This window comes from Sinocyclocheilus grahami, unplaced genomic scaffold, assembly GCF_001515645.1.
Source record: "Sinocyclocheilus grahami isolate Dianchi unplaced genomic scaffold, SAMN03320097.WGS_v1.1 scaffold212.1, whole genome shotgun sequence".
Taxonomy (NCBI): domain Eukaryota; kingdom Metazoa; phylum Chordata; class Actinopteri; order Cypriniformes; family Cyprinidae; genus Sinocyclocheilus; species Sinocyclocheilus grahami.
In genome coordinates, this window is record NW_015505391.1 from 1,247,778 (window position 1) to 1,273,706 (window position 25,929).

Here is a 25,929-nt window from a genome sequence, read left to right on the forward strand (position 1 = left end):
GAGTTAATATGTTGTGGCCACAAAACTAGCCTAAGTGAACCGAACATGTCCGCTCCGGTCACCGTAAATGCTTCGTTCGACTTTTCGGAGATCATCTACTCTTCCCTGTGGATAACCTCTGACCTACTTTCTCTACGATCTGAATTTATGTATATTGAATTTTGAATATTAAATTTGATGTTCCAAATTTCTTCATCGTGAAAACTTGAAGCTGTATTTTTAAAAACTGGATATTTGCAGTCTATCACTTCAGAACAAAAAAATCTGCCTTTTGAAAATACTGGGAAAAAAAACTGCCATAAAAAAAATTCAGTTGTGTTAAATTTCAAATGTTCAATATTCAAGTAAAAAAAAATCTAATTCAGAACTATATTAAATGTCACATAAAATTCAGTTTTGTTAAATGACACTTGTCAATAATTCAAAATTACACAATTCAAATAGTTTTGACATATTATGAGGTCCATATAAACACAAGTCCTTAACATCAAGGACTGAAATATACTGCTTTTACGAAGAACTTCACAGGCCCAACAAAATGCTAAATTATTAGCATTATGTAGATGCAGAAGAGAGCGCAAGCTAAATGTTATATTATTAGCCATATTACAAAGTGAGATAAATGTGTGCTAGAATACTGGAGAGTTTGACTGGACTAATGGACTTCATCAACACAAAATGAAGGAAGCGTTTCCTGCTCCATCGTAAAAGATAAGCCTGTCTGTTTACTCTGTCAACCAAACTATATGTGATTAGTTTCATTTATTATTTGCTTATAGCATCAATTTCCAGAACAGACTAGCAACCCACCAGCTGAAAACCACTGAAAAAGGGACACGTTTTCACAATCCAATCATTTCCAGATAAATAAAATCAGGTCCTGACTCCTGTCTAACATTTTTGTCTTGTTCACTCTGAAACTTCATTTTAAAGAGCCAAACAAGTCTGTGCCTGTACCGTGGGACAGTATTAGAGGACAATACTATGATACTGAAAATGACCATTTTCAAGCACAATGGTATTTACACAGCACTTAAAGGGGGCATATGATGCGATTTAAATTTTTCCTTTCTCTTTGGAGTGTTACAAGCTCTTGGTGCATAAATAAGCTGCAAAGACTAAAGTCTCAAATCCAAAGAGATATTCTTTATAAAAGTTAAGAGTCAACCACGCCTACCTAAAATGGCTCGTCACGATGTGGGAAGATTAGCCGCCCAAATGTTTACGCAAAGAAAGAAGGCGTAACTTTTATTCTCGCTGTAGTGTTGTTGTTGCTGCCGCCATGTCGTGAAAGCGCTGTGTGCTTCGATGTGAAAGCCAAACTACTTTGTTTGGTCTTCCAAAAGAGAACACGACTAGAAATCAGTGGTTAAGTTGTATTTACAACACTGTTCCAGAACAGTTCAACCCAAATATTCAGACGTGTGCAGCGCATTTTATGGAGGACTGTTTCCTGATCCTGGTAGAGTAGATTACAATGCCGGCTGTTCTGACTCACAGACTGTAAAGGCCCGTTCACACCAAGCATGATATCTATAAAGATAACGATAGCGATATAGTTCTAAAAATCGTTCTCAATATTAAAGAATAGCATAGTTCACACCACAACTATAACGATAACGATACAGAGGAACGATATCATTGTGATCACTTTTAAAACGATTTTTTTCCAGCTGATGAACGATAAAACACTGACAGCTGATCAGAATCCATCCTGCTGTAACGAGCTCAAGAATTTAAAGCGGCAGACGCATGTGCGCTTAGAATAAACAGACGATATCGTTCGCTGGTGTGGACGCTAATATCGTTATCTTTATAGTTATCGTTCTTGGTGTGAACGGGGCTTTAGTATGTTTTTTATATTGAAAGAATTTGCCACTGATGATTCAAACGCGAGTTTTGAGCAGTGTAGAGTAGGGCTTGTTGTTTGTCATTTCTCCGATCACAAATGCAGACATGGTTTTATGTTTACGCGGCGCGATGCAACGCGTAAAAATACAGTATAAGTCATTATAATCCGTAATTATGTCCCCACTGGATGCAACAAATGCCTCGTTTATAATGGGTTTTAATGTTTTTGTCTCGTCGCTCCAGCTGGACAGGGCATCACAATATGGTAAAGGGGCGTAACATTTCCGTCACACGCTTGAGGTATTCGGCCAATCACATAGCTGGCCAATCAGAGCACACCTCGCTTTTCAGACCGATTTGTATCTAGATATGTGGAAAATAGTGTTTTTTTTAACCTTAAACCGCATAAACACATTTCATTACATCAAATACACAAAATAATGTTCTTTTTACCAACATCATATGACCCCTTTAAAAGAAAATCCTGTCAAAAAAATGGTAACATAGGTACATTTTGTTTGCATTATTTTTTCCTTGTTTGATAAGATACAAATATCTAAAGCATACGGTTTCTTTAAAAGCAAAATACAAACAAAAACAAGCTACAAGTTACAAGAACGAACGTAATATATTTAAAAATCTATTCATTTCAACAATTACAAGACCATTCAAATGCAAACTGCATTTATTTTACCCGCTAAAACACAATTGTCAGTATTTTAATTACTAAAAGAGACATAACGTTCACACAAGTTATACATTATAAGGACTAGTTTAGGGCTGTGTCAAGGCCCAGTGTTTCAAAATGGTGCGCAAGTAGCATTTAGCCTGCTAGCCTTACAGTTACCATAACAGTCCAAGCCTTCATTAACTGACAACGCAGCTGCATCTACTGAACCTCACGAAAGAAATACATATCAATTTTGCGGACTATAACGAGAACATATGTCTAAAAATGAACGATATTTATTTTTCTCCGCTTGCGATCTGTGGGCACAAAATGGCTTTTTCTTTTTTTTTTCTAGCTTCACTCTTATTGCGAGCAAAATGACAACGCGGGGTTTGGTTAGTCTGTTTACTGTAGTCATTTATGAACAGTTTGCGTCTGTGTGCGAGACTTTGCTTCGGTTAGATAACTTAGTAGGGAAATGATTATCGCGTATGATCGGCAGGAAACTCCATTTTGAGAATTGCTTACCTTAGCAAGCTAGCTGGCTAATTTACAGCGCATCGACGTATTTAATTGTCTAATTAACGCTCGACACTTCTGTTATTCATTACTCCCGGAAATAACACTGCAGTTTTAAAATGCGGTGCCTTAGTAGTAATACGATACGAAATATTACACAAACCTGCAGGCAGTCCTTCCGTCACACCAATATTCGGCCGAAAATTTTGCGCCTTCTACCTTGATTTCATTGTAGGCTTACGTGCATTTTTTTTTTAGCTCTGTGATTGGATAAACAGGAAATCAAACGCGCGGCTGTATTGGTTAAAATGACTGTCAATATAAAATCTAAGAATCTAATTGGGTGAAGGGGCTGTCAGCTAAGTAAAGTTGTCCCGCCCCTTAGCATTCACTTATATTATAGGTTATCGTCATAGCAACTGAGAAGCGCTGTGTTATCTAGCGTTTGATAGCTTGGCTTCATATACCATAAATACAAAGAGATTTGATTTTATCACCGTTTGTAGTGACAGATTTACAGTCGATAATGGTGCAGCCTCTCATGTTTAGTTCGCACTGCGTTCAAAAAAAACCCAGTCAAACTGACATTAACGGATAGGAATTCAGGACTAATCCTATCTAATACAGACAGTTGCCTGTTTTGAGATCAACCGGCTTGTTTATTAATGGGAGTATAATCTTTCGTGTAAGAGGACAATCAAATAACAGTGAATTCCGTGATTGCTTGCTCACGTTGACCGTGATAAAGATGTGTAGCCTTTGCCGTCCTCTCCTGGTAGAAATATAACAGTTAATCACATTTCTCATCGTTTGGCTTGTGCTGTAGTGAGTTCCTAAACCAAGGCAGTGTACTCATATGCTGCAATAAAATCTAAATGTTTATATAACGCGTGGCATCTAGCGCAGATGGGCTCTAACTTCTCTCAAATGTGAGATTCAAAGGCGCATCCATCGCCGTTCCCTTCAAACAGACCGAGAACTCGCTAAACATCCTAAAGTAATATTTAGATTATTAGCAATATCATCGTGTCTCCCTTCACATAGACTACACTGCGACTGGAATGCGAGACTGACATAACCAGTAAAAAAAACAACAAAAAAAACATCCAGGCATTTTTGTTTAGTAATTCTTTTTCTAGATGCAGCCCATCTTTGTGCGTCAAACAGCACGTCACACTCCGGGAATGTTGTATTGTTGAAAAGAGCACGATGGAAAAGCAACACAGATTGAAGTGAAAAGAAAAAAGAAAAACAATCCCCATCCCTGCCAACATAGGACATCTCCCAAAGATCGCCCCATTGACAGCACAGGTGATCGATCATTACCGCTGAGAGCATCTTTAACGTCCCCCTCCACATGTAATTACAGGATGGCTGAGGGAGATGCTCGCAGGTACGCGCTGCTGCCTCTTCACACGCGCGCAGACTCAGACGCACACGCGCACCGTCTCGCTTGTTTTCTTCCCCAGCGCTGGATGTGAGACGTCAGCGTCACCACCGCAGCCCGTAGACACACACAGCCTGCGGCCACACGTTTTACCACCGCGTCTGGAAGAGGCGAAGCCCGGACAGCGCAACATATTGGCACGCGAACTGCGTAATGTTGTCTTGCGCCACTCCATGACAGTCTCGCGTCGCGCACACCGTCTTTGCGCATCCCACAGCAGCGGCGTTCTTCTCATCTCGGAATTGCTGGAAATACTATAAGACATTACACGACGCTGAATGCACCGCGCTAGACCTGCCATGGCCGCAGGGGTTCAAGGAATGGCTCGCTGGGGGTTGTGTGGGGTTTTATTCGGGCTGCTGAGGCTCAGCTCGGCGTGTCCTGTGTCGTGCTTTTGCACTGCCTCGAGGATCTCGTGTATCGAGCAAGAACCAGGCATCGAGGATTTCCCTGTCTTGGTGCCGGAGTCTGACATGGAAAACATCACGGACATGTAAGTGGAGTGTTCAGGGATGCGTGAGGGGGGAAAAACAAAACAAGCGCGTGTGTTTGTGAGCGTGAGTGCGCGCGTGAGGAGTGTGTGGGTAGATTCCTCAATTCGTCGAGGGCATGACAATGCAACAGACATTATGTGTCGTGTGTGTGAGAGAGAGGATGAGAGCGGTTGTAAGGGGTGGGGGCCACGGTACATAAGCAGTAAGTTGCCATCTAAAGGGTCTTTTTTGTGAAAATGGTCACTCGGAGAAGATTTTTGTGCGGCTGCTGACTCACCTCAGCTGACTTTCTGCTACCAGAACAGGAAAAAAAAATAGACAACACTATCGGCTTACACTCAAATGTATAAATTGACCACATAACGCGATTAGATGCATATCGGTGAAGAGACAGCGTCCGCTTCGTAGTGATGTATCAGTGGTGAGCTGATCCGCTCGAGTGCCTGCATTAAGCAGCACTGAGAGACCGTCAAATGGCTTGGTCTTGGGGGGGGGAGTGCTTTTGGGCCTATCATGAGGGATACGCTAATAAACTGCTGTTATTTACTAATGCCATTATGTTTTACGCGCACATTATTTCATGAATTGTTGTGTATAGGTGAGTTGGGGAGTAGTCTAACGTGTCCGCAGAGCAATAGGCATCGGCGCCTACGCAAATATGTCACTCCGTTTCCACGACAACGGCTCACAGGACCCACTCCAGGCATGTGCGCGCTGTAGTGCAATCATGGCTTTTTCACGCGCACCTTTATTAACGTGTTCACATGGTGACGGTTCGATAAAGGAATTTCGAATTACGGCGCGTCTGTTTTAGCCTTCGCTGAAAATACGGTGTATTTGACATTGAGTGATATTCCAGTTTTGGTCTTATCATTGTTTTCGCGTGCCGGTGCGATTTGGTTTGATTTGATTTGTTAGGCGCGTGCCTAGTTCAATTGTAAGTTCACATATAATAATACTGGAACTCTAGATAGAAAGTGCTTTGAAAGCATCATTTGAAGTACTTTGGACTAGCCTACTATGTAAATGCTGTGGTACATGAATGTAAATGCCATGCTGTACTTTTCTGTAAGGGCAAGTTTTGTTTTGGACAAGGTACCATGCAGTGTTGCCAACTTAGCAATTTTGTTGCTAAATTTAGCAATGTTTCAGACTATCCTAGCAACTATTTCTTCCCAAAGCACCTAGCAACAAATTTAGCTATTTAAAAAATGTATTTGGCAACTTTTAGCAACTTTTGATAAGTGACACAAACGATAAAAAGGCACAATTTACCATTTCAATTACACAAAAAGAGGAAACCAAAGATGCCTAGCAGTACACACATCACAGGAATTAAGTTCGCTGCTATTTGCAATTGTTTAATTTAGTAGTAATAATAATAATAATAATTGAATACTGTTATTTTTCATTTATGAGACACTTTGTTAGTAGCTTGTACGTGCGATTGTTGATGAGTTAGTACACTGTAAGAAAAATATGCAGAAAAATGGAAAAGGTGCTAGTAATTTTCCAGGACATTATGTGTTATCCGTTGTGACCCAAACACACAAAATACAATGCGTAATTAAAAATGCAGGTAGAAACACCTGTGGAAAAATCAATCCAGAAAATTCCTTCATATTAACATAGTAGATTGTGCATTATTTTTTACAGACTTTTCTTAGAGTGTAGCATACTAACTACTAATACACTGCTTTAAAGTATAATTGATCAGAATGAGTAGTTTTACTTGTTTACTAGCTAATACAATTTTTTTTTTTAAATTGTAATCGTTCAAAAATGTGTACGTTTTCGATAATTCGATGTATTTAAAAATTGTTATTTATATTTTAATATTATATTATGCATTTATATTGTTACGAACAAATCTAAATGAACATATATAAAATATATGTTTTTGTTGCGATTTGAAACAATTTTGCGTTGTGATTACGTAATGACATCATCACGCAATGACATCACCACGCAATGACATCACAACATCATTTAGCAACTTTTAGCAACAACTCAACCTTCCTTTAGCAACTTCCCCTGAAAATGAGTTGGCAACACTGGTACCATGTAGGTACAATACCGTTTAAAATTTTGGATCACAATTTTTGGGACCCAATCAATTCCTTTTATTCAGCAAGGACGCATGAAATTGATCAAAAGTGAGAATACAAACGTTCACATTGTGACTTTCTATTCTTTGAACTTTCTATCCAGAAAATATGTATCACGGTTATATTAAGCAGCACAACTGTGTTCAACATTTACTATAGTAGTAATAACAAATATATCTTGAGCACCAGTTTAGCAAATTGGAATGATTTCTGAAGGATCGTGTTCAGCTTTGCCTTCCCAGAAATAGATAAAATGTTCAATGATTATTATGTTATTTTAAATTGTAATAATATTTCACAACATTGCTGTTTTTACTGTATAGATTTGATAGAGTAAACGCAGCATTGCTGAGCTTGAGACTTCTTGCAAAACATCAAAATATCTCACAGACCCCAAACTTTGATGGTAGTTTATCACAGTACTATGGTGCTACCGTGTTTATGTGCCTACTCTGCCTAATCATTCCTTTCCATTCCACAGATACATCTCAAATCAAAAAAGGCTACTTACAATCAATGAGGACCATATGAAGTTCTACTCAAATCTCAGGAATTTGTGAGTATCTGATGTTGTAAGGTCATGCAAAATGCTAATGAAACTTTATGAAACAGCAGAACTTATTTAAGCATATACTGTCTCACACAGAACAGTGACCAATACTCACCTGACATATATATCTACGATGGCCTTCTTCAACAATTCCAAACTTCAATATCTGTGAGTCTTTTTCAATATATTATTTAATTAAATGTATGGCAGATTAAGCAAATACATTTCAAACTAATGTTCTATACTGTTATTCTTTAATTAATCGAGTCTTCTTCTGTTCTCTATCTATAGGAATCTCAGAGACAATAACTTATCAACACTCTCTTGGAGAGCACTTCGTAATTCCAATTTGTCGACTTTGTAAGATCTTGTTTCAATAAAAATATGTACGAAACTGTACAGTGCTCTGTTTGTACAGCATACAAAGAAAGCATCTTTCTGTTCCTGAAGTCTGTTTGGGTTTGCTTTAGGTTGCTCTCCGGGAACCCTTTACAATGTGAATGTAAGAACATCTGGATCAAAGTCTGGTTGGATGACAGTGAGAGAGACGGCCTGCAGTGTCTACAGGAAGGAGGAAGTGCAAAAGCCCTCTCTAGACTCACTCTTAATTCATGTGGTAATGAAACTTAAACTATATGATGTTTAATGCAGCTCTAAGTCACACAGTTTGCGGTAAGATGTATTAAAATAATTGTTCCCACAAACCTGAAAATTCTGCCATTATTTCAGAGTATCCACGTGTCGAGGTTATCCCTGCTGTTGTCAATCAAATGGCAGGAAGTGATGCTACAGTGATGTGTAGTGTGTCTGGAGCCCCGACCCCTGAGCTCTCCTGGAGCTTAAACTCCAGCGATCCTCCTCTCTCAACCAGCCATGAGGTAACACCCTGTTTGCCTTTTAAGTAGAAAGCTAGTTCAGAATAGCATACTAGCATAGTGCTCTTACTGTTTCTGCAGTATGTATATTGCGTGAATGCAAATTGTCTGTAGCTTAAGAACACGTGGTTGATCTGCTACATTTGCAAAATTCTTTGTTACCGTCCACCACTAATCACACAACTCACCCAAAAATAAAATGTATAATCGTTGGCCCCCTTCCCAATTTCTTATTTTTTTGCGTGTTTGTCACACTTTAATGTTTCAGATCATCAAACAATGTTTACTTGTGTTATCTTTGACTAATATTTAAATTTGTTTGATGATCTGAAACATTAAAGTGTGACAAACATGCAAAAAAATAAGAAATCAGGAAGGGGGCCAACAATTTTTCACACCACTGTATATAATCATGAATCAGTAGGACATCAAAGGCTGTGTGTCCAATGAAGCTTATTGTATTTTAGTTCAAACCCATCTGTCGCTTGATAGAAGCAATCCAAATTTGGCAGATTCCAACATGGACAGGTTGTGTGACATCCTCATCTTTGAATACAATGAATGAAGACTATTCAAGTTGAAACAGCTAAAAACCACACATATAGAGGATGCTTTTTATTTCACGTATCACAGTTTATCAACTAATAAAAGCCCAAAGATTTTCTCTCCAACAAAAGTGATAGTTTTCCAGAGTGTGTAGTGCCTTAGGAGCATGATGCATTTTCAGATAAACATGTAAAAGTCAGCCAGTTTCTTAATTATTTATATAAAAAGTAACAATGTAGCATAATTAGATTAACAAAAAATAAACACTTTTTGGGAGTTATGCAATAGTGTAACAAGTTACTTGGTAATCTGTCCCAACACAGCTGATGACCATGTATCTGAAGTTTAGAACATGTCGTTATGTTCCCATGTATAATATAATCCCAGGTTACTGAATTTAACAAATCTGGTTTGTATTTAACAACATTATCATGAAAATATAGAACTTTGCTATCATACATGAACAATTACAAATAAAATATATTATTGTTGAATGTAGGTTTTCATCAGACATTATTATGACTTTCCACATTTTAGAATAATAGTAAAGTCATCAAAACTAAGAAATAATACAGATGGAAGCATGGGAATTATGTAGTGAAAATTTTTAAATCAAAACTAACTTGTATTTGAGCTTAAAAGTCACCACCCAACTGTATACAGCTCTGCACACTCTGGGCTTCCCTCAACCAAATCATGAGGCACATCCTAATTTTAAACCTTATTGAAGGCATTCACATGTATGCTGGACATTTGTTGCCTGTCTTTTCTTCACAATCTGTTCCAATACATCTATTTTTAAATATAACTATAAATATAGAAGAGAGATTAATATGTAGCAATAGATTATTTTTTATGCAAAACTAATTTGAAACAAGACAGTAGATAAACAGTGCCTTTAAGAACAGAAGTTCAAGTCGAGTGCGTCCAAACTTCAATTGGTACTTTAAGTACAAATCACTGAACCAGTAATTTCCCCATGATGTATTATTTCAGAGGTGGAATGTGTCTGTTCATCAAAGGTGCATTTGAAATCCTAGAAGTGGAACTAATGATTCAAACTGTTGAGCAGTCACACTCACAAACATTGTAATGATTAATATTACCATCTTTTTTTCTGTGCTTTTTGAGTTTGATGTCTTCCAAGTGTATTTTGACATTCTGACAAAATAATAGGATTTCAAACCGAATGGGAGGCTCTGGGAATGCGTGGAGATTAGATGCTTTCCTGGTTGGTTGAACTATTAGACGGTTTTTAAGAGTTCAAGATACATTTGAAAATGTGCCAAATGCTTAAGATCATCAAATGCTCAGGAAGTTTCCCCTCAAGCTATCACATTAGACCGGGCCTGACAAAACTTACACTGTTGCAAAAACTTTACCCTCTTAATAGTAAGCTTTGAGCCTTATTGAATATACCCGTTTTATTTTGTGTTTTTGTAGTTAAAGGGATAGTTAACATATTAAGGGAAAAAAATAAAGCTTTCAGTCGAGGATTTAGTGAAAGATTCAGTGAAGATCATTTATTCACCCTCATGTCATTCCAAACCCATATTTTTTGTCTTCCCTGGAACACAAAAACAAATGTTTAGCACAAGGTCCAAACTGCCATTCAAAAGTTTTTTTATTCATTTATTTAAAGCAAATAATATCCAGCACCTTCATTCAGCAAGGAAACATTAAAGGGTTAGTTCACCCCAAAATGAAAATTCTGTCATTAATTACTCACCCTCATGTCGTTCAAAACCCGTAAGACCTCCGAAGTTCATCTTCGGAAAACAAATTAAGATATTTTTGATGGAATCTGAGATCTGTCAGACCCTGCATAGACAGCAACGCAACTGTGATGTTCCCAGACAGAAACGTAGCAAGGACATCGGTAAAACAGTCCATGTGACATCAGTGGCTCAACTTCAGTTTTGCAAAGCTACGAGAATACTTTTTGTGCGCAAAGAAAACAAAAATGACGACTTTATTCAACAATTTTTCTCCTCCAAGTTACCGTCTTCCGCCATTTTGACATCAAGCATGGCTCTATTCATCATGAGGAGCGGCTTGGGAATTTTGCTGGAAAATCATATGGTTTTGAACAATAAGAATTTAAATTTTTTTAGTGATCTATTCGTTTAACAAATCAGTCACTTTTTTATATGTGCATAACACTTCTATATGTTACGCTAACATAACGTTTAATTTCCGCCTATCAGCGACAAATCCGTTAACAAACTTTGTCAATCCATTTTACTTTTGCATGTTTCTTCGTGTTGTATTATAATACTACGGTAAGCCTCTTCATTTCTTATCATTCTCTTGTATTTCTCACCCTAGAATCCCTCTATACTGCCCCTCCATTCCATGTGCTGTCGGACACTTTCCTTTCGTCAAACTACAGCGAAAGTTTCCACGTTCCTCTCGTTTACTCCTGTGGTACATCCTGTGATTACACTTCCTCTCCTCCTCCCCTCTTCCCTTCTCTCTCGTTCCTCTGCTCCTTCTTCTTTCTCCTGAGTCAGTTCCCCCTACTATCGTGCAGCTGTACCAGCCCGTGAGGAACCAGGACTGGTGCATCCCTTTCACTGTGACGGGCAACCCGAGGCCTGATCTGCACTGGTACCACGAGGGGAAGCTGCTGGAGGAGCAGCAGTACATCAAGACCGAAATCCATGAAATCACGGATACGGAGTACCACGGCTGTCTGCAGCTGGACATTCCCACTCATATCCATAACGGCATCTACACGCTGGTGGCTAGCAATGAGTTCGGAGAGGACAGGGGAAACGTGTCGGCACACTTCATGCACACACCTGATGAGGACCACTCAGGGACAGGTGGGCTCGGGTTTTCTTGCATCACTCTAAAATGTATGTATTATTTATTATTCTAAATAATAAGGTCTATTAATGTGTAAAAGCAAACATCTGTCATATTTTTGTTTCCACAGAGGGAGTGTTTTATTACGGTACGTTGTCTTGTGAAACAATATTTTGGCGAATTAAACTATGCAAAATTTTAAGTCAGCTGGATGAAACTTTAAAAAGGAAATATTGCCTTAAAAATATCCTCTCAAAATATTTTACCCTAAAATGGAAGCACATTTTCTCACCAAAACCTTCATTACTGTTCTTCATTCTTAATTTTGTACTGAACTCACGAAAATCCTATTTGGATGCAATTATTTATTTTAAATCATTATTGTAAAGTTCAGAACAAGAAATACTATACTATTAATGGTACTTAACACATTTTAAGAAATAGGGCCACAATGCCAAAAAAAGGTATATATGAGGTGACATATGACCTGGAAATTTCTGAATGGTTTTCATAAGATTCACCCAGCTGCTCTTTGTACCCCATTAAAAATATTGTGACGTTTATAGAATGTTATTTATCACTGGATAATCCATTTCCATTTTTATTTCCATTTAAATGATGTAACACAGACACAACATTTAGTCCAGGTAAGTCTATTCATGTACATTACATGTATTTGGCCTTCAGGCTTTTATAGTTTTGAACTGCAATCCTTTAAATAGTGTAATTTGTTTTATCTGCCTTATATTTTTTAAAGATACCCCACCACTGGAGGACAAAGTCGCGGTATGTTTTTGCATAGAGTGATTAAAGGAAAATTTTAGGTTAAATACATCTTAAGCTCTATCAACAACATCTGTGGACTGCTGTTTATTTCTACAGAAAACTATTTTGACCCATCCATCAGTTTGTACTTACACTGAAAGTCAATGGGGCCAGCATTCTAGAGAAGTTGAAGGCAGAAATATGAAGCTGGTACTTTTGTTTAAGCACTTCAGTAAAAATAGTTTATTTGAGCTGTAAAGTTGTCTAAATCGTTTTTGTTGAGGTGAGATTACTTTTCTAGGTGGCTGAATCTTTCCCCATAGACTTTCCTTGTAAGTACACATTCTTTTTGTTTGTTTTTACAAACTGAGAGACTAGACACATTATTTTATGTAGTAATCGACAGCAGGCCGCAGCTACTGTTGACAGAGCTTAACAGATATTCACCAGCAGTATTCTGTTAATCGTTTGATTCATTATTGGACAGTTTCCATTTATGACAGTATTAAAGCAAGTACTGTTAAAGCAAGCAATTTCTATTTGTAAGCGTCTTTCTTTGATGCAGTGTTATTTCTGTAAATTTGTTAGATTTACTGTGCTAAATCAATTCAAACCCACCCCAGACTAGAGACGTGCTTGCTTTAATAAAGTCTACTGTACTTTTTTCAAATTTTAATTTTATATTCTAGGTTTACATAGTGGTTGGAATAGCTGGGGTTGCTTTAACTGGATGTATCCTGATGTTAGTTTTCCTCAAGTATGGCAGAAGCTCCAAGTTTGGCATGAAAGGTAAGTGCACCACTTTAGCTTTTCACTTCTGCTGAATATGTGTTTCGCTAACCCTAACTGAAGATGCAAGTACTTTTGCTAAGCATCGTTTTAGCAAAAGTTTTAGCAGTCTGTCTGCATTTTGATTTGGAACGCCCACGTTTCACAATCGAATCGGTTCCTGTTGGAAATAAAAAATATAAATAAATAAAAAATCCTGGCCTACTTTTTTTTTCTAGTTGAATATCTTGTTTTACTAAGAAATATGTCACATTATGAAAGTAAAGGCAGATAACGTCATCTATTGCTGTAACATATCACATACAAATATAGAATAATATGAATTTGAATATTTTAACAACAATATTAGTTGCACCTTTTAAACAAAAATCATGGTTATTGTTTCCTCTCTTATAGCAATGCACTTTTCAACACGTTTGCATGTATATTAAGAATGTGAATTCCTATTATTTCTATGATTTTTTTTCCCGTCTCTACCAGGCTCTTCATCTGTCATTAGTAATGACGATGACTCTGCCAGCCCCCTCCACCACGTTTCCAATGGCAACAACACACCATCATCATCGGAGATGGGCCCAGATGCCGTTATTATCGGAATGACAAAGATTCCAGTCATTGAGAACCCCCAGTACTTCCGTAACCCCGGCAGCATACTGAAATCGGACACTCGTGAGTTGCCGTGGCATGCTGGGCCGTCAGCGGCCCCACTCCATCCACTGAAATAGATTTCAGCCTAGGTTGCCACTGGTCAGTTGTCATAGTAACCTCCCCTTCTATCACCATGGCGATGATATCAGGGGTGGCTGATGCTGTGCAACTTAATCACTGTTGGACTGTAAATGTATCTGCAAGCTTTTTTTCATTTCAATTCATTTACATTTGAGGATCTAACACAGTTCATCTGTAAATGTTACCAACACCTGATGGACTATTATTGGTGTTTGCTATAGCAAGCATCCTGTACCGTTGCTCATATGTAGGGTTAAGTCAGCATGAAAGCAAAATTGACCCTATTTATTTTCTTATTGCTGGTGTTATTATGAATGATTAATCCATGCATATATATTTTTTGACCTCTAAGCTATATTAAATCAAAATGTCCTAACTTGCCCTTTCTATGATATGACTCACTTCTTTCTACTGATGTATACAAGGGTTTATTATTGTTAACTTAAACGAAAAACTACAACTTAATAAAAACTATATAAACATATTTATATATGTTTCCAAGCATCAAACCTAAATTTTAAAACCTAAAAAGTTATTTGAAACATTAAAGTAGATACTTTACTTTAATATGCTTTCGGTGTATATAAAATCAGTTTTGTACATTTAATTCGATTTTAAGACATCTTGTCTTTGAATCATGTATATATATAACAGAACAAAATTGCTAAAAACTTAATTAAATGAAATTATGAAAACTCTCTTTAAAATTAACATTTAATTTTTAAATTAAAATGAAAACAAAAAAATATTAAAATAAAATCTAATTCAAAAACTATAATTGTATATCAGTAATAGTACAATGACACTGGACCACACTGCAGTTAATCCAAACACATTCAAATGCTCCATTCAAGTATGCAAGCTCACTTTTTCACAATCCGGTCAATCAACGATCACAACTTCTGTTTTTTGCTGACTTTAATGATTGAACAACAACACAACTTATTTTCACCTTGTGGACAATGAAACGGGATAAACAATCTCATAGATGTACATTAAAGGAGGAACCCAAAACTAGAATATTCAGGAGGCAGCTACCTAGAACACCCTAGCAATGGCATTGCAACGTTCAAAAAAAAAAAAAAAAAGCACTCAGTACACATTAGTGACCACAAAATAACACCCTGACTGATGCACACAATGCCCTAGCTTTAGTATGAACAAGCACCACTCAAATGTTTTCTGAATCTTATTTTAACTATGAGCGTTCCTTGTTTTGCAGTCGTCCAACACATAAAGCGTCACAACATTCTGCTAAAGAGGGAGCTTGGAGAAGGGGCTTTTGGGAAAGTGTTCTTGGCTGAATGTTACAACTTGTCTCCTGACCAAGAGAAGATTTTGGTGGCTGTTAAGGTATGGTGCATTTACACAACAAAACATTCATCAAAATTGCGCAAGTAAAATGGATTGTGAACATTTTAAGTTTTGGCTACAAAATGAGACTTTACAGTAGGTATTTCTGTAATAAGAGATCATACTTTTTTATCTCGCAGACTCTGAAAGAAGCCAGCGAAAGTGGGCGAGCAGACTTCCACCGAGAGGCAGAGCTCCTGACCAACCTGCAGCATGAGCACATTGTCAAGTTTTATGGCGTGTGTGTAGAATGCGACCCTCTCATTATGGTGTTTGAGTATATGAAACATGGAGACCTCAACAGATTTCTCAGGTTTGCAGGAGAGCGTTTATCACAACCTCCTTTACAATTTTGAAACATTGCTGTTTAAGGCAAGTTCTGGGTTAAATACGCCCAGATAGTTCACTCCAAACCAAGAATGATAATTTACCCTCATGTCTTTCCAAACCTGCATGACTTTTGTCCTTACTGTGCAAGTTAGTGGGGTCTAAAATTGTGATGATGATTGTCACACTTTTAGCTATACTTTTTAAATGCTAAGCAAAATGTGTTTGTGTGTCGTCCACTTTCTGATGTCCAACAATGTTCAGTTTCACACATGCTATTCCCATACTCTCTCTTACAGGGCTCATGGTCCAGACGCGGTGCTGATGGCAGACGGACAGCACAGTTTGCTGGTGGAGTTAACTCAGCCTCAGATGCTGCACATTGCTCAGCAGATAGCAGCAGGCATGGTGTATCTGGCCTCACAGCATTTTGTGCACAGAGACCTGGCCACACGCAACTGCCTGGTGGGAGAGAACCTGCTTGTCAAGATAGGAGCCTTCGGCATGTCCAGAGATGTAACATTTTAAGTTTTGGCTACAAAATGAGACTTTACAGTAGGTATTTCTGTAATAAGAGATCATACTTTTTTATCTCGCAGACTCTGAAAGAAGCCAGCGAAAGTGGGCGAGCAGACTTCCACCGAGAGGCAGAGCTCCTGACCAACCTGCAGCATGAGCACATTGTCAAGTTTTATGGCGTGTGTGTAGAATGCGACCCTCTCATTATGGTGTTTGAGTATATGAAACATGGAGACCTCAACAGATTTCTCAGGTTTGCAGGAGAGCGTTTATCACAACCTCCTTTACAATTTTGAAACATTGCTGTTTAAGGCAAGTTCTGGGTTAAATACGCCCAGATAGTTCACTCCAAACCAAGAATGATAATTTACCCTCATGTCTTTCCAAACCTGCATGACTTTTGTCCTTACTGTGCAAGTTAGTGGGGTCTAAAATTGTCATGATGATTGTCACACTTTTAGCTATACTTTTTAAATGCTAAGCAAAATGTGTTTGTGTCGTCCACTTTCTGATGTCCAACAATGTTCAGTTTCACACATGCTATTCCCATACTCTCTCTTACAGGGCTCATGGTCCAGACGCGGTGCTGATGGCAGACGGACAGCACAGTTTGCTGGTGGAGTTAACTCAGCCTCAGATGCTGCACATTGCTCAGCAGATAGCAGCAGGCATGGTGTATCTGGCCTCACAGCATTTTGTGCACAGAGACCTGGCCACACGCAACTGCCTGGTGGGAGAGAACCTGCTTGTCAAGATAGGAGACTTCGGCATGTCCAGAGATGTGTACAGCACCGACTACTATAGGGTAAGTGTTGGTCACCTTGGAAATGTCCATATCACAGTGGTCTTTTTGGTTTGAGGAACTCAAAATCTACTACAAATGTCTTGTTTAATTTGAAATCTGAAGGCATAACTACATTGATACATGATTTTGTTAAAATTATATATCATACAGTAATGAAACTCATATAATATGAAATATAGATGGTAAACTTCTTTAAACAAACATTGCGACAACATTACCCACCATATGCATTGAGGAGACAGATTATTGACCAATATGAGTATTTCAACGGTTGGTTCTTAAAGGGGTCATCCGATGCTACATGCACTTTAGCAAATAGTTTGAACTGAAATGTGTGTTGGCAGTGTGTGTACACAACCACCCTATAATGATAAAAATCCACCCAGTGTTTTTTTTTTAATCTACTAAAATCTTTACCCCTTTCTCAAATCAAGCTGATCTCAGATGCCTGTCTGTGTGACATCACACAGACAGGCCCCTCCCACGATAGTTTGATTGACAGCAGCGTTTCAGCACAGACTGGACTAGCGTCTTACCTTACGCCCGCCCTGAGTGATCTGTCATCAATCCGCCAGTGTTTCACCACCGGAGCAGATGTAATGTGTGTTGGCAGTGTGTGTACACAACCACCCTATAATGATAAAAATCCACCCAGTGTTTTTTTTTTAATCTACTAAAATCTTTACCCCTTTCTCAAATCAAGCTGATCTCAGATGCCTGTCTGTGTGACATCACACAGACAGGCCCCTCCCACAATAGTTTGATTGACAGCAGCGTTTCAGCACAGACTGGACTAGCGTCTTACCTTAGACCCGCCCTGAGTGATCTGTCATCAATTCGCCAGTGTTTCACCACCGGAGCAGATGTAAGAATGACTCTTAAGCGACTGAGGTGTTCTGTTGTTGGATGTAATAATGAACATAGCAGTCGTCATTTACTCCCGACATCTGAGCCGCTGAAGATGCAGTGGATTACGTTTGTTTCTGAAGGGAATGCGCCCCGATCTACATAAATGTGTTTATGTTCACGCAAATTATTCGTGATCCAGCTTCACCTACAGAAGAAGCGAGTATAAGGTTTTTTAATGAATCTTTGCAAATCCTAATGTGACGGCCAAGTATGGTAAACCATGCATTTATCCCATCCAAAGTGCTCACACACAGCAGTGAACACACACACACCGTGAACACACACCCGGAGCAGTGGGCAGCCATTTTTTGCTGCGGCTGCCCGGGGAGCAGTTGGGGGTTCGGTGCCTTGCTCAAGGGCACCTCAGTCGTGGTATTGAAGGTGGGAGAGAGCACTGTACATTCACTCCCCCCACCTGCAATCCCTGCCGGTACGAGACTCGAACCTGCAACCTTTGGGTTACGAGTCTGACTCTCTAACCATTAGGCCACGACCTCCCCTAATAATGTGCTAATTAGCAAGTTTCACGATGAATGCGGCTAAAGTAAACAGTCTCTCTGAGAGCAGCTCGGAAGAGAGGGACGGGGTCAGCAGTGCTCATTAGCATTTAAAGGAAGATGCTACAAAACGGCTTGATCTGAAAAGAGCTGTTTTTGACATGGTAAAAAAAGGTGTTTTTACACTACCATTGAGAAATTTTAACCAAACTATGTTACAGACTTTCCATTAAGACCCTAAAGAATTATATCAACTTGTGGAAAATGGGCATCGGATGACCCCTTTAAATTGTTGCATTTGTACATAACATCTACAAAATCCTGAATATGTGTTTACAGCTTAGATTCAAAGTAAAATAATTTCATACATTCAGTAGAGGCACTGAAATGCATTTATTGCATGTTTGCTTATCCATCTGAATATTAACCATTCTCTTTCAGTAAATTAAAATATATTGATTAAAGTTTTGCTTCAATTAACTGTTACAGCAAAAAAGCTGCTGTTTGTGATGTTACATTACTTAGTAAGCAGTATTTTACTTCGGTGTGACACCAAACAGAACTGCAAAAGGAAAGACTGTTTTCTAAGAAAACTTTTGTTTGAGATACTGTTGCAAAGTCGTGCAGCTAAATAAACATATTGCAATTGCATTTGTTGCCACTAATAGCACAAATAGATACACACTACAGCTGTTAGTGTTCAGAATCAAATTAGAAAAGATTACAGATATGTATGATATATTTTCACTGGTTGCTCAAACCAAGCCACTGAAGAGGGTGAACACTCTCTGGGAAACCACTTAAAAATAATCCACAGGCCCATGTCAGATTCTTGCCTGAACATTCACACTCTTCAGGAGGAAATGGCATTAGACTCAAAACTTGACATGCTTAATCTAAGGTCAATTCTGTCTTGGGTCATTTCCTGATCTGAGCCTCTCTCTTCTGTTTCCTGACTTTTTTCCTGATTCATAAAAGCAAAAGGTAGTTTGTTTATGTCCATAATGGATAATATAACTGATATACTGTTATTTTGTCTTTTGTTATTATGGTTTAGTATGACTATTTAAATGTATGCATCTGAACAGCTGATTAAATACTGTAAATTTGAAAGTGCCTCAAAAACCAACAGTTCCCCACAGTGAGTCCTTCCAGAAAAAGCCCAGACCATCTGACACTCAAGGGCTCTCCCGAACCTGCATGCTGCCAACACAGCCGGAAACACTCTGTCAGCAGAGTGTGTGTGAGAGAGAGAGAGAGAGAGAGAGAGAGAGAGAGAGAAAGAAAGAGAGAGAGTGTAATGAAGGAATATCAGCTCCCTCTGCCGTATAGCAATAGAAAAAAGAAACAGGATTTTGTCATTGTATGATCAACCTGACACTCAAGGGCTCTCCCGAACCTGCATGCTGCCAACACAGCCGGAAACACTCTGTCAGCAGAGTGTGTATGTGTGTGTGAGAGAGAGAGAGAGAGAGAGAGAGAAAGAGAGAAATGAAGGAATATCAGCTCCCTCTGCCGTATTGCAATAGAAAAAAAAACAGGATTTTGTCATTGTATGATCAACTGGAATCCTGCAATGCAATTTCAGGTGATGAGTTCAAAGTTTTGCAATAAACTAGGTACTGTGGCAAAACACTGCAGTAGTTTTGCGCACCATTTCATGCTGTAAAGGACCCATATGCTCAATCTGAGGTCCCATTTATACAAGATTGATACACTGATTTTCAGTATCACAATTACTATTCTACTGGTCTTGAATAGGTGGAAAGTTCATTGTGCTATCTAATAAACTGTAGAGCAGAGCATTTTGCTGGATGCACAGAAAATTTCCATATTCTATCTCTTCTGAAGCCATACAGAAGCTTTGTGTAAGAAAGACCCAGATTAATGGAAAATCATCCCCTCCTCAATCTCATTTACACTTCTGCACATTCAGTTCTGCTGCAAGAACCAATGGCATCTGGCACTTAAGATGTGTGATAGAGGGGAAGATTAACAGTGAATTCTTTCTATTTCTTGCAAAGCTATTCAATGGCTTCAGAAGACTTTGTTTGAAACAACACAAGGGTGATTGCATATGGCAGTTTTTCTTTTTGGGAAATATTCTGGTTGTACTTAATTTTATAGTATGTGTGTAAAGTAACTAACTGTTCAAAACATTGGGTTGGTAAGATAGTTTGATGTATTTGAAAGTTTTTATGCTCACAAGGCTGCATTTCTTTAATCAAAAATACAGTAAAACAGTAATATTGTGAAATATGAATGGAAAATCATCCCCTCCTCAATCTCATTTACACTTCTGCACATTCAGTTCTGCTGCAAGAACCAATGGCATCTGGCACTTAAGATGTGTGATAGAGGGGAAGATTAACAGTGAATTCTTTCTATTTCTTGCAAAGCTATTCAATGGCTTCAGAAGACTTTGTTTGAAACAACACAAGGGTGATTGCATATGGCAGTTTTTCTTTTTGGGAAATATTCTGGTTGTACTTAATTTTATAGTATGTGTGTGAAGTAACTAACTGTTCAAAACATTGGGTTGGTAAGATAGTTTGATGTATTTGAAAGTTTTTATGCTCACCAAGGCTGCATTTCTTTAATCAAAAATACAGTAAAACAGTAATATTGTGAAATATTATTACAACTGTTTGCTATTTTAATATATTTCAAGATGCAGTTTATCCCTGTGATGCAAAGCTGAATTTTCAGCAGCCATCAGTCCAGTCTTCAGTGTCACATGATCCGTCACAAATCAGTCTAATATGCTGAGTCCCAGTTGTGCTGCATAATATTTTTGAGACTTTTTTTTTTTTTGGATTGTTTAGGCCAATTAAAACTATACAATGCTGCAGTTTGCCAGTGCTGGATCTGCGTTTGTTGGGTCTTGTACTGTAATCTGGACATTAGTTGGTGTCTCTTGTGGAGCGAATTAGCCTTTAGATAAATAGAAAGTTCAAAAGAACACCATTTTTTTTTTTTAAATAATTTTGTGTTACATTTTATATTTCTTTACTGTACATTTTGATACATTTTTGCTGCATCCTTGCTGAATAATAATAAAAAATTGTATAGATTGTACAAGTACTACCAATATTCCTTTAGTGTGCAAAATAATACTGTTTGAAAAATGAATGCCTGTTATCAGTGTATTAATAGATGCTGATGAAGGAACATTGCAACACTGTAGTATACCTTATAAAAGAATGAGGGATGCACCGATATTAAAAATCTAGCTCAAAACCGACAAGTCAATAATTATTTTCATATTATGACCAGTAAATGACCAGTATTATACTATACTATCTACATATACTAAATTCAAAATAGAACACAAAAAACTAAAAATAAAAACTGATGTACAGTATGAAAAATGCATTCATTTTTACATTTGTAAAAAAGAAAAAAAAAAGATTATATGTAACGTTATTAAATCAGTGTTTTTAAAAATGGTAACACTACAATAAGCTTCATTAGTTAACTTCTTTAGTTAACATGAACTAAGAATGAACAATACTTCTACAGCATTTATTCATTTTAGTTGATGTTAATTTCAACATTTACTAATGCATTATTAAAATAATAATGCAATAAAAAAATCAAAAGTTGTGCTTGTTAACATTAGTTAATGCACTGTGAATTAACATGAATTAATAATATAAGACTGTATTTTCATTAACTGACATTAACAAAGATTAATAAATACTTTAATAAATGTGTTGTTCATTGTATGTTCGTGTTAGTTAATACATTAACTAATGGAACCTAATTGTAAAGTGTTACTGTATTAATAATATTAGTATTAATTAATATTACGGTACTAATATATCATCCATCCCTAAAAAGTATTAAGTTTACTTTGCGCATTATGGAGACTCTAAAATGGTAGGAACTGAAATGGTAGAAGATGGATTTAATAAGTGCATGTGCTTCTACCAACAATCACTGTTTATCTGTATCTCTTATCTCAGGTGGGTGGTCACACCATGTTGCCCATCCGCTGGATGCCCCCAGAGAGCATCATGTACAGGAGATTCACCACAGAGAGTGACGTGTGGAGTTTGGGTGTGGTCCTTTGGGAAATATTCACATATGGCAAGCAACCCTGGTACCAGCTCTCAAACAACGAGGTAAGACTCATCAGACCAATCATAACCAATTTTTACCTTGTAAAAATGTCTCTTTCTAGGCAGACTGATGCACCCTTAGTGTTCAGTTGACATTCTGGACTGTGTTTCTGCTGCCTGCTGCAGGTGATCGAGTGTATCACACAGGGTCGGGTGTTGCAGAGACCTCGTACTTGCCCCAAAGAGGTGTATGACCTGATGCTGGGCTGCTGGCAGAGGGAGCCCTACATGAGACTCAACATCAAAGAAATCCACAACCTGCTCCAGAGCCTGGCCAAGGCCTCGCCTGTTTACTTGGACATCCTGGGCTGATCCGTTTGCCAGTATGGGTGTGTAATTGTTAGCAAGAAAAAGTGTGTGAATGCGTGGTATAAAAGGGATGGTTTCGATTAGAATGAGTGATTGAATATAGATGTGTGTGTTCATTAAAAATGGCTTGTGCTTCAGCCTTCTCACCACATAGACTAAAGGCCTTAAAGTTGACTGTGTGCATTGCTTTGAGTTTTTCCACATCTGGACATGTCCATATCTGTCAAGCATCATTGTGTTTTCTAAAAACCCCAAATGGTCTACAAACAGAAACATCTGATTGTTGTAAATATGCGTCAGAGACAATGTAGACCTTTTGTTTAACAACCTTTTAGAAAAAGGTCATTTGGTTTAGGAAAGTTTATATTTGTTTTTCTTTTACCATTTATTTAACGAGATGGACAGAATTCGGACTTGATGAGGACCTAGTCATTAGCACAACGCTGTCAAAGCCCTGGCGACATTCTGGCAGACTTTACGCAAATCGCAATACTATTTATACCGCAAACTATCGAGTAACAATCATGGAACTGCCAGAATCATGTTTCCTTTTTTTTTTTTTTTTTAACACATCTGATCTAATTTTAGATTAATCTGTGCCAAGTTTTGATGTCTAATGCTGAGGTTGATGAAAGGCGTTTTTGGACATCTCAGTGCACCCCATCTTACTCAGTGCGAACTTTGTAATAGAAGTACAGCGACAAGACTTTTTTTTCTTTCTTCGGAAGAGGCTTGAGGTTGGACACCGAGTGTTTGGAGTGAGCACAGAGGCAAAGTCACCAGCAGTGGCATTGAAATATTTCCTCAGACACTGTTTGGCTCCCGGGCCATATGCGCTGAAGTTCTGATTCAAAGGGCACTTGTCTCTCTAACTGAGGTTCGAAGAACAATGAGAGAGATGTTGTTCTTGTGTCCATCAGTGGTAACACGTTAGGGTGCTTACACACTAGAAAACACTCTGACCGGACGCTTGATGAATTGAATTATGCAAGAGGGTGTGGAAAGAGCCAGACTGCATAATTCATCCAGGATATTTTCCTGCCTGAGGCCCGAGAGGCTGCGATAGTTTCCAGGATCCCTACGACTCTATATCGGATTATGGAGGGATGGATGGATGGATGGAAAGAGCCAGGACTGTTTGAAATAAAGCAGAAATACAACCAATTGGATTTCTGAAAGCACAACTGGACCCACCTCCCTGGGATTCTCAGTAGTCAACAGAGTGCATTCCAGCCAAAGTACAAATTCCCTCCACTTTTGGTCACATAACGGAGCATCAGAATCGACAAATTCCCAGCATTCTTTGACATAGCGTAAACTAGTATGTAGGCACCCTTAATAGTTGTCATGTTGCAATTTGATGGACTTTGCCTTTGCAAAGACTGAAGATTTCTTTCTTACCTGTTCCTGGGAAGTATATCCATAGATGTTGTCCATAACACAACAGGCCTGCCTGAACAGCTGGATTTCATTTGATCTCGGATTATTCATTATTATCTGTTTATGTATCAACTGCGAAATAACTGCTAAATAATTTGTGTATGTGATAATCTATGATCGGTTTGTTTTGCTGTATTGTGGGCCGTTTCAAAGCGATGGGCTTGGTGGGCACTGAAGTGAATGTTCATGTGAGAATGACTCGAGTCGGACTGTCCCTGAGGTCACAACAGGAAGACCCTATGAAGGGACAGTCCCGATTCAACCTGTGTGTTTCAACCCCGCCAGACAAGTAACCAGAGGACGACTGCCAACCAACAGGGTTTATTTAGACTACAAATGACTGAATGGCAACTGAAATTGTCATTTTCATATGACATTGTATTCAGACCCCTTCGTTTTTTCACGTTTTGCCGTAGCCTTATGCTAAAATGTGTTTTCAGTCTACTCTCCGTACGCCATAACGACAAAGCAAAAACATCTGTGAAACCTGCTAATTTATATAAAAAAAGAATAATATTATAATATATATATCACAATGACTTAAGTATTCAGAACTTTAACTCAATGCTTAGTTGAAGCACCTTTGGCAGCAATTTCTTCAGGTTATTTTGGGTATATTGCGGCAAGCTTTGCGTCCTGATTTGGGGATTTTCTGCCATTCTTCTCTGCAGATCCTTAAAATGTCGGGTTGAATAAGTACTATTGGTGGACAGAGATTTTTTTTGTTGGGGTAGTAAAAGTCTGAACTCTGGCTTGGTCACTCGAGGATATTCGTAGTCGTCCCAAAACTACTCTTGCATTAGCTTGGCTGTGCTTAGAGTCACTGGACCAGTCTCGAGGTCTGGAGTGCTTTGGACCAGGTTTTCATTAAGGATATCTCTGTATTCAGTTTTCCTTCCAGCCTGATCCTAAGTACCCCAGTCCATGCTGCTGAAAAACACCTCCACTGCTTCACTGTTGGGATGGTATTGCGCAAGTAATGAGAGGTGCTTGGATTCCTCCAGACATGACACATGGAATAAGGCTCACCAGACCAGAGAATCTTCTTTCTCACAGTCTGAGAGTCCTTTTTTTGGCAGATCTAAGCTTTCATGTGTCTTGGACTTAGGAGAGGCTTCCATCTGTGCTTTGTAGGCAGTTCCTTTGCCCTTACGGCTTAGTTTTTGCCCTGATTTGAATTTTAATAAAGTAAAAATAAAGGTGCTTCACGATGCCATAGAAGAACCTTTTTGTCTAAATTGTTCCACAAAGAACCTTTAACATCTGAAGAACCTTTCTGTTTCACAAAAGGTTCTTTGTGGCAAAAGAAGGTTCTTCAGATTATAAAAAGCTAAGAAAGAGATGGTTCTTTAAAGAACCTTTGACTGAATGGTTCTTTGTGGAACCAAAAATGGGTTTTCTATGGCATCGCTTGAAGAACCTTTTGAAGCACCTTTATTTTTAAGAGTTTATAGACAGGTGTGCGCATTTCCAATTAATGTCCAATCAGTTT

General features: G+C 38.3%; 2 protein-coding genes across 2 annotated transcripts in view; one reads left to right on the forward strand and one right to left on the reverse strand.

The window, feature by feature from the left end:
- The window catches only part of LOC107596016 (heterogeneous nuclear ribonucleoprotein K-like), a 39,427-nt gene extending 36,149 nt beyond the window's left edge, over positions 1 to 3,278 (reverse strand). Inside the window, exon 1 of the mRNA XM_016286617.1 lies at positions 3,204 to 3,278. The gene's annotated coding sequence lies outside the window, so the exon portion shown is untranslated. The remainder of the gene's footprint in view (positions 1 to 3,203) is intronic.
- Positions 3,279 to 4,378: 1,100 nt separating this feature from the next.
- LOC107596017 (BDNF/NT-3 growth factors receptor-like) lies at positions 4,379 to 25,652 on the forward strand. Its single transcript, XM_016286618.1, has 17 exons — positions 4,379 to 4,980; positions 7,571 to 7,645; positions 7,736 to 7,807; positions 7,931 to 7,999; positions 8,110 to 8,255; positions 8,369 to 8,517; positions 11,501 to 11,888; positions 12,002 to 12,019; positions 12,501 to 12,518; positions 12,629 to 12,657; positions 13,326 to 13,425; positions 13,906 to 14,094; positions 15,377 to 15,507; positions 15,648 to 15,820; positions 16,918 to 17,158; positions 22,533 to 22,691; positions 22,815 to 25,652. Exons 1-17 carry the CDS (start codon positions 4,766 to 4,768, stop codon positions 22,998 to 23,000), a joined length of 2,358 nt encoding a protein of 785 aa, XP_016142104.1. The 5' UTR covers positions 4,379 to 4,765; the 3' UTR covers positions 23,001 to 25,652.
- Positions 25,653 to 25,929: the final 277 nt, after the last annotated feature.